This window comes from Tyto alba, unplaced genomic scaffold (genome assembly GCF_018691265.1).
Source record: "Tyto alba isolate M040663 unplaced genomic scaffold, T.alba_DEE_v4.0 Super-Scaffold_28, whole genome shotgun sequence".
NCBI classification, from domain to species: domain Eukaryota; kingdom Metazoa; phylum Chordata; class Aves; order Strigiformes; family Tytonidae; genus Tyto; species Tyto alba.
Window position 1 is genome coordinate 8,632,612 of NW_024881302.1, and position 12,159 is coordinate 8,644,770.

At 37.6% G+C, this 12,159-nt stretch overlaps 1 protein-coding gene across 7 annotated transcripts in view; it reads right to left on the reverse strand.

Moving 5' to 3' along the window:
• The window catches only part of LOC104356819 (radial spoke head 10 homolog B2), a 23,631-nt gene extending 11,725 nt beyond the window's left edge, over window positions 1-11,906 (reverse strand). For 4 of the 7 annotated variants that reach the window (XM_042798866.1, XM_042798864.1, XM_042798865.1 and 1 more), the window contains exons 1-16: window positions 11,481-11,906; window positions 10,619-10,921; window positions 9,823-9,898; window positions 9,499-9,567; window positions 9,116-9,289; window positions 7,992-8,077; window positions 7,233-7,353; window positions 6,201-6,377; window positions 5,363-5,504; window positions 4,758-4,882; window positions 4,124-4,313; window positions 3,347-3,458; window positions 3,183-3,262; window positions 2,926-3,074; window positions 2,003-2,110; window positions 753-929 (exon numbers count right to left, since the gene is read on the reverse strand). In XM_042798866.1, the coding sequence (XP_042654800.1) occupies window positions 753-929; window positions 2,003-2,110; window positions 2,926-3,074; window positions 3,183-3,262; window positions 3,347-3,458; window positions 4,124-4,313; window positions 4,758-4,882; window positions 5,363-5,504; window positions 6,201-6,377; window positions 7,233-7,353; window positions 7,992-8,077; window positions 9,116-9,289; window positions 9,499-9,567; window positions 9,823-9,898; window positions 10,619-10,872 (2,040 nt within the window). In that variant the 5' untranslated portion in view covers window positions 10,873-10,921; window positions 11,481-11,906. Of the gene's footprint in view, window positions 1-752; window positions 930-2,002; window positions 2,111-2,925; window positions 3,075-3,182; window positions 3,263-3,346; window positions 3,459-4,123; window positions 4,314-4,757; window positions 4,883-5,362; window positions 5,505-6,200; window positions 6,378-7,232; window positions 7,354-7,991; window positions 8,078-9,115; window positions 9,290-9,498; window positions 9,568-9,822; window positions 9,899-10,618; window positions 10,949-11,480 lie in introns of all 7 variants that reach the window. The other 3 variants (XM_032983667.2, XM_032983666.2, XM_042798867.1) reach the window with 3 other exon arrangements.
• Window positions 11,907-12,159: the final 253 nt, after the last annotated feature.

Genomic DNA, 12,159 nt, shown 5'->3' on the forward strand with positions numbered 1-12,159 from the left:
TTAAGATTTTCTTTTGGTCTTGGAAAATCTGACTATTTTAACCAGACCGTTTCACTGGGCAACTGTGTAATACTTGCAGTGATGCAAGGGAATAGGTTCCATAGGATGGGAACAATTGGCCAGAGAATGTGAAGTGGTGATATTCAGTGGCACTACTGGCTTACAGAGACTGTGATGAAATCAGCTGTTTGGGAACGCTAAAAAACACTTTCATCTCGTGCATAATTCCAAATAATAACGCTTCTAATTCATGCCTTCATCAACTACCATGTGCATCTAAATTGCACCAGTGTCACAGCCTGCATCTTACAACCTACAAAAGCCTTGTTCAAAAGCTCAGCCAAAAGAAAAGAGCATAACTTAATTGCTGGGAAACAACAAGTCTTGCTACATACAACTGCAATGCCATTTTTACAGGGCAATTTTAGATATTTGACTTAAAGCAGGAGGGGTGTATCTTCCACCAGCCAACCAGTTTGTCGACTCCCCTTCAAACACTGGAAGACATGCAAGTATTTTACGTGTATTTATAGTTATCTAGGAAAATGTGCAAATGTGTTAGAACTGTCTATACTGATGTTACCATCTAAGGTAGCAACACACAGAAAAGGCAGAAGGACCCAATCAAATGAATGTTTATGCAGTAAGAGGAAATTGTTTTCCTCTGTTCAGGAAACAGAATATTTGCAAGGTCCAACTTCACCCTCTAAGTGGGCATTTAGTAATATTTAACAGGTCTCCATCAACTTTACCTGGGACAGAGAATATTCCGGATACAGAGAAACATTTGTGGCTCCCTCGGAGAGACCCGTGCTTATAAAGCTACTTCTTTTCCGATTATCACAAGCTACTTGTTCTTTAATCATGTCACTGGTAACATACACCAACGCACAATCAAGAAGAGCTTCAACAAATTCAAGAAAAACCAACTAGAGTAAAACAAACATAGGGATTAATTAAATCATTCTTGCAAAATCACTTCTTCATTAATGGGCATATGAACCTGAGCAAGCAAAGAACTCAAAAGTGATTGTGAAGCCTCACGGGTTTCATTCATCTAGTCAAACATCCCTTCTGAAGAAAAATTGAAAATGGCCAAAGCTCAAAAAGTCAGGAGGTGATATATTGTGCTATGCCTTACACAGGTCATATTGAAATAATATACTGCATAGATTTTTGCTGTATCTGGAACCATGAGAAATTTCTCTAACAAATAACACACAACTACTGCAATTAACTAAAACATTTAATTGCATACAATGCTTCCAGAAACCCCAAGAATGGGTGTATAATGAATCCCTTAGTAAGACTTACACTGTGTGTTCAGTTTATCAGATACTCTTTAAAACAATAAATTCAATTATGCCATTTACAATAAACTGTCACTGAGCAAGAGCTAATTCTTTAAGGGTGAAGGCCCTCTGTAGCAGGCCAGCTGTCCGGTAGCACAAGAGTCTGCTACAGTCACTACTCAACCTTATTGAGGTGGCAGCATTTCACTAATCAGGTTTCTTGGATCATCAGATTTTCAGGATCAGTGGGTTCACATCTTAATTATTGATCCATCTTAACATTTCCAGTGCATGCCTCAGCAGCTGGAAGTGCCAAGATTCATCCCTGCATACGTACTGCATACAAATGCTGTCAGGCAACTGCCCCACAGACAGAACTATTACTAGCAGCAGTCTCCTAGAAATGGTATTTCACCCTCTGGGTTACGGCACTCTTAAGAAGTTATCTGTATGGTCAGGTATGCTGAGACTGGACTAAGAAGGGTAAGATAATAAGCAAAAGATAGAAGTACATGAGCTAAACTAGAAGATACAGGCAGAACAAAGGAAGACAAAAATAGAATCTCAAGGTTTTACACTTTATTTTGGGGGGAATAAATTAATTCATTTTCCTCCTGTTCTAGCAGATAGGACAGTACTTGCAGCATTGTTTAAAAGTGATTTTAATTGTTCCTGTAGCAATGAACTATGATGTATTTTCTTCCACACACCTCTGGCTCCAGGTTGGTACTATTGCTATCATGTAGAGAGGGACCATCTTTGACAAGTATTTCCACAAGTCTTGAAGCAGTTAATTGTTTGCTGAGAAGTTTAAAATCCTGTGTAAGAGTAAATGTTGCATGTTAACAGCACTTAAGGCATTCCCACATGGACCTAATCTAATTCCCTTTAAAGCCTGTGTCAAAATTTCTGGAGATTTCAAATGGTACTTCCACATATATAATTAATGACAGAGTGAAATTCTGGCCCTACTGAAGTCAATGGGAATTTTTTCTAGACTGTAAAAAACAGTGTTAAAAAATAACTTGTAATTTGTTATATTTTTAGTTATGAGCTTTCACAATTTTGCTATGTGATATTTTTAATTTTTTTCATGAAAAAAAGGATTGGATTTAAACAGTGACAGTGACCCAAAACCCAGGCATATCAATGAGAATTGTTCCCCAGCTTCAGCATAATCTTGATCTGTCCCTGAATTACTGAATTTTAGTAAAGAAACTCATGTTCATCTTGCAGTATATCAAATACACTATTAAAATGGTTTACTGTGTTATTTCAAAAGCAGTCAGTCTTTGAATTCTACCAGTAAGACATTTTTGTATATACATTTTACAGGGTGGCAAAAAGCAAAAAGCCAGCAAAAATATTGATATTCCTTTAAAACACATTTGTCTAAGATTTGATTATTTGAAATGATCAAGTATGAAATCATAATTCAATCCTGCAAAAGTACATAAATATTTCTGTATAACAAAGATCTCTTTAATGTTTGCTGGACAGTTTCTACAAGTAACATCCCTCCTACCTTTTCAACTGTGCAGAAGCCACAGGAAGTATTTTAAAATGCTCATATAAACTGAACAAATAAAGAGCATCTAATCACACAAAATTTAAAAAAAAAATAGATTATTACATTCAACATCCAAAGGAAGTGCCTCATTGTCATTGTGGGTTCAAATGGAGGTCTGGTATTCGGGTTACGAAAAGCTCTGTATATTTCCCAGCATTTGTCAATGTAGCTCATGGCAAAAACTGTACATCGTTCTTCAGAAAATAAGATACCTTTAAAAATGGAGTGAGAAAAAATAACCATTACAATAAAACTGTGATGTATGTGGTACTAATTGATGAATTAATTCTGCACAGCATAGAAGAAATACCATTACTCACCTTGGACATGACAGGCAGTGGGAATAACATTCCTGGACATCATTTCTAAGAAACACTTATGCAGATAAGGACCCTTCTCTCTACAGGTGAAACAAAAATACTCTTGTCTGAGAAGACTCAAACTGATTACACGGAAATAAATTTCACTAAAAGATGAAACTTACTGGTGCTCTTCATGATAGATATGAAATGCTAGACGGATAAGGTAAGATAAAAATGTTCTGAACAATAAAGTCTCATGTGGACAATGTATCTCCTCAAGTCGTTTTTTATCACCTAAAAAAATTGAAAAAATAGATCTCTATCACTATAGCATATGTTAAAATGCTTATAGGCACACTGCCTTGTCAGCCTTTCTTATCCTCTCCATCTCTACATATCACAGTGTAACAACACTCCTAGAAGAATCAGACCAGACACAGCATCGCTTTCAAACAAGCACATCAAGGGAGAACCATCCACCTATAGCTGAATCTTATCAAAATCCCTCTTCCTAGAAATGCATCCACTCAGCACACAGGAATGAAAGGGGAAGTGGAGTTGAACCCTTCACATACTACTGACACTGCAGTGCACCTCATGGCAAGTCTAAATAGAGCTGATTAACTGGCTCCGTGGAAGAAAAAACATACTACATGCAAACCAAGTTAAGAGCACTGGAAAAAAAAAATTTGATTCTTCTACTACTCTTTCTCAGATCTCTTAAAACTATATGCAATAGTAATGGCAAGATGGTATTTTAATTTTTCATTTTCTCACCTAAACACCTGAAGTGCCTGGAATAGTGTTAATACATCCACTGAGAACTCACAGGCACAGAGGTACTCACTCAGGGCCACTTAACTACCAGTTGAGCTATCTGTAGAACTTGCCACTCTAACTTTCCACGGCTTACTATTAAAATTCCTAGATTATAGACCCCAATCAACATAAATACAAACCATTCAATATCCGATCCATTTCAGCAAGAGTTACATTGGAGTGATGAAACTTGCTGTCCTTCAGAAACCTCCAAAACTGGAGTTTAGTCATGAGGAAGGTGTTATCAACAGAATGATCACAGCCTAAGCCACTGTAGAAGGTGTAAACTCTTCTCAGTTCTGTAATATGCCTCAACACAGCAAATTCTACCTAAATAAAGCAGAATATGTTTTCAGCATCATCTCACAGCAAATAGGGATCAGCTTGTATTGATCCTGTAACTGGGCATATAATGCCAAGCAATATGCTTTTGATTTTGTAAATTCCAAGAGCAAATCCCTGGTTAAGTGTTCATGAGAGCATTACTCAAATGTAGTTATAATACATATTTTTTGGTGATTGATAAAAATAAATTAGTCTGTCAGCAGACAAACCTCACAGTAGCTAAAGGTAGTTGCTGAATGACCTTCCAGATTGTCTTCTAGTGAAAGATCAGGAAAAGGCAATACTGTCTATTCATTGGTTTTGCTTTTCTGTTTTCATGGCCTTTATATTTTCAAATAATTCTTTAATTAAGTTACTTTAAATAAACCAGAAATTAATATGAAACATAACGCAGAGGAAAACTGAAAATGTCAAACAGTAGAGTCTTACTTGTTTCAGTTCTTCATGTCTCTCTTCCTTTGGCAACAAGTCAAGCAACGAAGATATATCCAACTCAATATTTGATCCCAGAATAGAAGTATTTTCTGAGCCATTAATGATTGTGATGTTTTCTACTATGCATATAAAATAAATTATAACAAATTAAAATTAAGTTAAATATATACATACATACATACAAAATAAAACATATTATTTCTTATCTTACTGACTGCAAACTGAGAATAATATGATTCCTTTCTAGTGAGGAGTAGAGATTTAATAATCAACACCAAAACAATTGAAGAGTAATTTTGTCAAATTCAACCCCTAGACAAAAGGAAAAGTAGATATCACACATGTTATGAAACTTTCAGACAACAGTGTTCCAAAAGCATTACAAGATGTAGTGTGGATGTGTCACCCAATTCACAGTGTCGTGCTCAGGAAACAAGAAGCGTGTGAGCAAAGGTTATTAATTATTAAGATAACTTCCATCTTTATCAAAGTTCTTCAAAGAAATATGTCTGGCTCTTAAGTATAAACAGTCTCACATTATCAAAAAAAGGAACAACAAAATGTGAACTGAGTAGAATTTGTTCTCCTAAACTGCTTACCAGTGCCAAAATGACTTCCTGTCCAAATGGCATTCAGCTCTTCTGCATTCATTGCATCTACTTGAAAAGCAGGATATTCTACTAGATGATCATCTATGAACTCTCCTTCATAAACATGACCTTTCTTAAAGACAAACTTGCCCTACAGACAGAATAAATTGATTAATTTCAATATAAATATAAAGCAAGGATCAGAAAAAAAATAACACTAATACTCTAAATACATTTTCTGTTAAGAATCTTGGCTAAAATGCAACATAAGAAATAAAATAAAGCAAAATAATTTTTCCGACCTTCTTTTATGAAGTACTTTGTCATCTGTTAATTAAAGTACACTGCTGGGATGAAGAATTACCTATATATATGTTTGCTTTTGAAAAGTACTTTGAGGAAAAAACATTTCTCCCCCCATACAGAAAGACTTGTTTGCACTTTTTAGTTTACACATGTGGCACTCTGCTGACAAGTTTTTTTTTAAAACAGTCTGTTAATGTGCAAGGATAGCTTGAAATTCATTAGTTTGTAGTGTAAGAGTGAAAGTACTGACCAACCACTGCAGAAATCAAGATGTACCTATTACCTTGAAAATATCCACAGTAAAAACTACTTCTTCATACACACAACACACATCTAACCACAGGGTCAAATCTGTGGCCCAGCAACGTCCTTGGAAGGATCCTACTGCTTTTGGTGGACTCTGCCCTTTGTGTTGGGATTCTATCCACAATGCAAACTGAATGTAGTTTTCCATACAGACATCTAGACATCCTCTATACAGAGCAGAATCGTCTCCTCTGGTGTTGTCTATAGTTTTATCTTACTACTTGTCAATACTCACCTTGCCATGCTTCTTATTACAAACCCATTCACCGTCGTACACTGCTCCACTGGCATATATGAACTTCCCATGTCCATGTCGTTCCCCATTTACAAAATCACCTATGTATTCATTCCTTAAGGGATACTGAGATGCAGGCATTCTCTTCAAAAACCATATGTGGGTACCGTATCCATGCTGAAAAAAAATTGTGTGTTTAAAAAATGTCTCCAGAAAGGCTAGAATTGCTACAGGCCTAGACTTTTAAAAGAGAAAACCACCCATGCATCTTTAAGAGTCACTGCTGGCAAACCTCTCAAATAAAAGCACCCAGCTGATAGCTGCAGTATTTCAAACCATCCATAGAACTATATTCTACAAAGGTATATGGGAGAAGCACTCAGAGGATACATTGAATCAACACATACTGGAGCAAGCTCTACCATCAGGACCCCTAAAGACAATCTTCCTGCCTGAATCCTTTTGACTAATGCTCAACAGCCAAGTGAGGAACACCATGTCAGACCGAGAGCCACAATGTTCCAGAATATGGACTCCTTGACAATTTTATGCAGAGTGAAAAGCTGAAGAAGTAGCTCACATTCTTTTTACAACAGAATGTGAAATGGAAGGAAACAAAACCGCCAGAAATCTTCTCCTCCCTCATAAAACTTTTACAAGAGGGAACAGTGTCATCTAATATTTTGCAGGTGACACATAAACAAATTGCCAATATACTCACTGCTGAAGTCATACCTCAAGCTAAGTACAGTCACAATTATTTAACTTTTAACATTTTTTTTAAATTAAAATACCTCATATTTCCCATTAGATAATTATATTATGATTTTGTAAGACTGTCAAAAGCTTTTTAAAAATTTAGATATTGTTAACATGAATCAACTTACAATAAACAGTGTATTTCCACTATCTCAACTAGCAAAAAACCCCCACAAGGCTCCTATGATATTGTACAAAACTCCCTATCTAGTTTTACCAGAGTAATAGACTAAACAGCTGAACTAAAGAGGTTGCTGGGGAAGAAATTAATACCTGTATGCCATACACCCACTGTCCCATATACTCTTGATTATCTGTCAACCATCTCATTCTTCCTTTTCCATGACGTACATTTTTCTTCCACTGACCTTCATAGATATTTCCAGACTTATAGCTGCAAGAAACCAATATAAGTTAATGACTCATTCATACTAAATTCTGAGCAGATTCTATGAAAGCAAGGTTTCTGCAAAACCTCACTTCTAATTAGAAATTATTAATGCTAAATATTAGCCTTACTTTGAAAGATGGCTCACTGTGACATGGATACAGAGGCTTTATTGTACCCACTGTTTACCTCCTATTTTTAACTTACAAATCACTAAAAATATTAACCAGTTCTTTTTTTCCAAAAAGTCTTTGCCATAGCTAATCAAAATATTCTTTTATATATAATTCCACAAATAATTAATTTATTCATGAAAGCAGCTCCATCTGCTCAAATGAACTGAGTTTGTTTGTTTTTAAATGTTGATTTGCGGTTTACCTAAGCTGATTTTGGATTTTGTCTTTAGACATTCTTTTATGGGAATGATCAGTAGAAATATACCAACATAAAAATGTAAGTTATAGAGAACACCTATTTTATTATTGTAAAGTACTTTGTACAACTATTTATTCCACTGCAGAAAGTACACACTACTATGAAGCAGTAGCATTTTCATCCTTATTAAACAATAGGAGAAATTGTATAATAATACATGTCAAATTAAAAAACAATATGAAACTAAGAACAACTGCTACTATGTTTACCATCTCATTCCCCATCCTTCTTTGACGTTATTTACCCAGTCACCTGAATACCAAGAGGTATGCTCCTGATCATAATAGATGGTACCCTGAAACAAACAGTATACTCAATTTAAATGCCTAAATATTAATCTGAATTAATAAAACATCACATACAAATTACAAGACACATGTAATTATGCTCTTCTAGTCATTTTGAGACACTGTACTGAAAGCAACTGCAGTGACAAAATTAAATAAAAAGTAACCTCTTTCAATGAGTATTAGTTAAGAATTTAAAAATGACCAAGTATTCAAAAAAAAAAAATGTATTACACTACGTCAAAGTCTACATGTTTTTCAGACCACTTGGAAATGCTTTCAGAGAGATAACCTTGTCAACTTAATCACAGTAGTCACTCTGAGATAGATCAGTCTTCTGACTCATTCAGTATTAAACTTCCAACAGTAGGTCTACAGCGTTAATTGTTCTTTCTCTATCTGACAGCCTCCTCTCAGAACAAACTGGTCAGACCATTGCACTGGTGACCATCCAGAGCAGTCTGTATGATTTTAGTGTCTCATTAGTGACAAAGAACAAAAACCCATGTGATTAGAATGGATTTTCCTCGCATGCTGAGCATTGGTCTTCAAAATGTCAGGCCCAGAAAAGTGTCTCAGTCTGGGTGTACCTGATGAAGACAGATAAAAACACTACTTGCAAAGTTGGAACTAGATGTTACACTAGATAAGGCAGTCTTAATTGTAATTATCATACTTGGTCTGCTTAGCACATTTGGAACGTGGGATCACTTTGTCATTATTGGGAAGTTAATTGTTCTGCCATTGTTACGTGACTACTGATGCAGTCATCAGTTTTGACTCTGTCATCATCTACTTGGAACAGTATAAAGGACAAACCACATAATAGGCCAGTTACTCTTTTGGGATACTGTTCATCCCTTCTAATAAAAACAAGATCCCACCCCTTTTGTTTTAATTAGCGTTCATGACTTCAGAGAAGATCCTTAGGAAAAACTAATCTTTACATAGCACAAAACATTTTTGCAAAACCTTTGCACAAGAGTGCTTGCTGTTCTAGAAGGTAGTCACTCAAGACCATGATCTCAATTAATGTTCTTACTTACCTTGCCATGTCTTTTGCCTTTATACCAATAGCCAATGTAACAAACAGGATGAGGACCACTCCTGAAAAATCCAAAGCCATGCCTAACTCCATTCTCGATTGATCCTTCATAAATGCTGCCATCATTCCACGTATAACGGCCATTAAACATCTGCACATTCTTAACAAATGTTCCCTAAAAGATTAAATTACAACATCTAAAAAAACTAAGACTCACTGATCCCCAAGTATATGGGAGAAGTCAGGCTTGTGACTGAAATCATTGCCATAGTTCTGCAGTTGCCAACCTCATTGTACCAATTACTGCCACTTACCTACTTTCCTTGAATTTGCACATCTAATTGGCTGTAATTGTGTTCAGTTAAAAGTTAAATTGCACTGTACCTCATACTTCACTCCATCAGCCCACGTGTAAGTCCCTTGTCCATGCATAAGCCCTTCAGAAAACATGCCCTTTAAAATGAAGAGAATGGCATCATTTGCAAATTTATTCTGACTACAACTGAAGCCTAAAGTGACTGTAAGATTTCAAAGTAATGACATATTAATTCCCCTCCAACTACTAGTTTCAAACGAAGCTTTAATGCCAGAAACCAGAGCCTTCAATGCTTATACATTCTGAGTGCTCAACCTTCACCTACATTAAAAGAAATAGCCTGCATGTTCTAGAGAAAGAACTTGATCCACTACTTTAATATATACACTCACCTTATATGTATTTCCCCCCTCAAAATATGCAAATCCTTCACCCTCATACAATCCATGGACTTTTTCACCTTCATAGCTACAAGGAAAACAAACTAAAGGTAATGCTTTCAAGTCACTGACAGTAGACCTAAATTACAACAGACATATAATAAATAATGTTTGATTCACCACGATCTACACACAGGCCAGCTGTTGCATCTCATGTAGAAAAATGAGCTACAACAAAATTTTAAATTTTTTGCACCTTCCTTGTAATATTTCACACAATTGTTGTGTTACCCCAGACCCACATTGCTTTCACTTAAAACAAATCACATTGGTAGCATTTACTAGCTTAGAACCAGGCAACATGGTCAGCATGTGAAACATCATATATAGTCCCCTTGAACTACCAAAGAATTTGGTTGACACTACAGTTCATCTGCTTCCTCAGTTTAGGATATTCTTAAAAGATTTGAGCACCCCTAAACATTACAAGGCAGCAACAACTGAACATTAAATGACATAGATGTATTTTCTTCACCAGCTGTCTGTATACTTAAACAAAATTTCACCATAAGTGAACCAGCTAAAAGAATGAGACTTTTGGCCGGCAGAGAACACCAGAAACACTCTAGAATGCAAGACAACAGCAGAATTCCACATGTATCAGTCTGGCAAAGTGTCAAGGCCAATAGGTTCGAATAACCCAATTCACTGACTCAAATCAAGAGTCAAAACCATGTTTGTATGACATCAGGTACACCAGACATACTTAAATGAGAATTCTTTACTGATTTATTTGTAAGAAGCATACCTTTTCACAATAACTTGAGTAAGAATAAGCTCCTCGTAATATTGAGGAACATCTTGGACTGGAGGTTCCTCTACGTCCTCTGGTTCTTTATCTGGTATCACTGGATTTGCCTGTGTTTCTTCCACTTCACTCACTAAAGTTTGCAAATCTGATAGCTTTGTTGAATTACTCCCAGCCGTAGTATCTTGTGCAGGAACAGGAGAATGTGCAGATTTTTCTGCCTTCTTGGCATCTTTTTTTTTATCCTTTGCCATAACTAGTGAATTGTCTCAATGTGTATTTTCCTTCTGAACATCTACTGTCCTATGTAAAGATTTTTAGACTTATAATCTATTTGATGAAAACAAAACAAAACAAACAAACAGCTAACTAAACAAAAAAATATCGCTTTCGTTAATCATTCTAAATGCATGTATTTTAAGTTATTTCTGTATTAACAGTTCCTCAATACAGTGGTTTCAGCTTGTGGCTGGCAGATCACAGGGCTAACAGGAAGCAATGCCTGTGAATTATCTCTAGGAAGTCCATCAAAACCACTACAACAGAAGTGGTGTCAGTAGGCTTACTTTTGCTAGTACTTTACTTTTGAATCTTTACTAGGAGATTTTTAGGTGCTTAGTTTTAATCATGTGGAAAAGTTGAAAACCATTGCTCGAAGGTATGAGTTTGCCGAGTTTCTTGAAAGTTTTAGCTGCACTAGTGTTATTAACTTGCTTTCAAAGTTACAAGCTGCAAATTGAACGGCAACATAGAATAACCACTATGGCTTATGAAGTTATTTTACCAGTTAAGAGTTACTTGAAGGCTACAGTCAAGAATTACTTCAACAGCTGTAATCACATTTCCCACTCATTTCACTGACCGATCATCACTGCTTTGTAATACAAGTATCAAATCCTCGTGCTGCAGCAGTGAGGGCTGACAGGGACAGCCTCAAGCAACCGCCATGTTCTCACCGCTGCTGGGTTCCAGCCAGCGCCCCGTTCCACTCGGGCAATTACAGTATCAGATCAACGGCGCGAAGGGCCCCGAGTGGGAGGGCGAGGAACGGAGGAGGCAGCCCGGTGCCGGCAGCCCTTCCCTCCCTCAGGGCACCGCCGCCACAGCCGCCGTCCCGCCCTTCACAGCGGCCGCCGCCGCCCGCGCAGCCGCAGCGCGGCGATGGCTGCCGTAACCATACCGACCGCACCACGGCCCAAAGCCGGTCCCCGCCAGGGCCCGCGTCCCGCCCCGCCGGCTGGCAATCCACAGCCCCGCCGCGGGTAAACCTCATCCCGCCGCGGGCCCCCTCCGGGATGCCCGGGACAGCCCACGCTGCGGTCGGGGAAGCGACCTCCTCCTGTCCCACGGAGGGCAGCCCGCCAGGAGCCAGGCCTGCGGGCCCCTGAGGGGAGCCTGGCCTGGCGCTTGCTTTGAGGGAGTAGATTAAGTCAGCGTTACACAGGACCAGGGGGAACGTGCCTTGGGCAGGTTCATTTTAATACAGAGAAATCCTGGATGGAGAATCCCAGGTAGCAGGCATGACACGTCCCACACAGAAC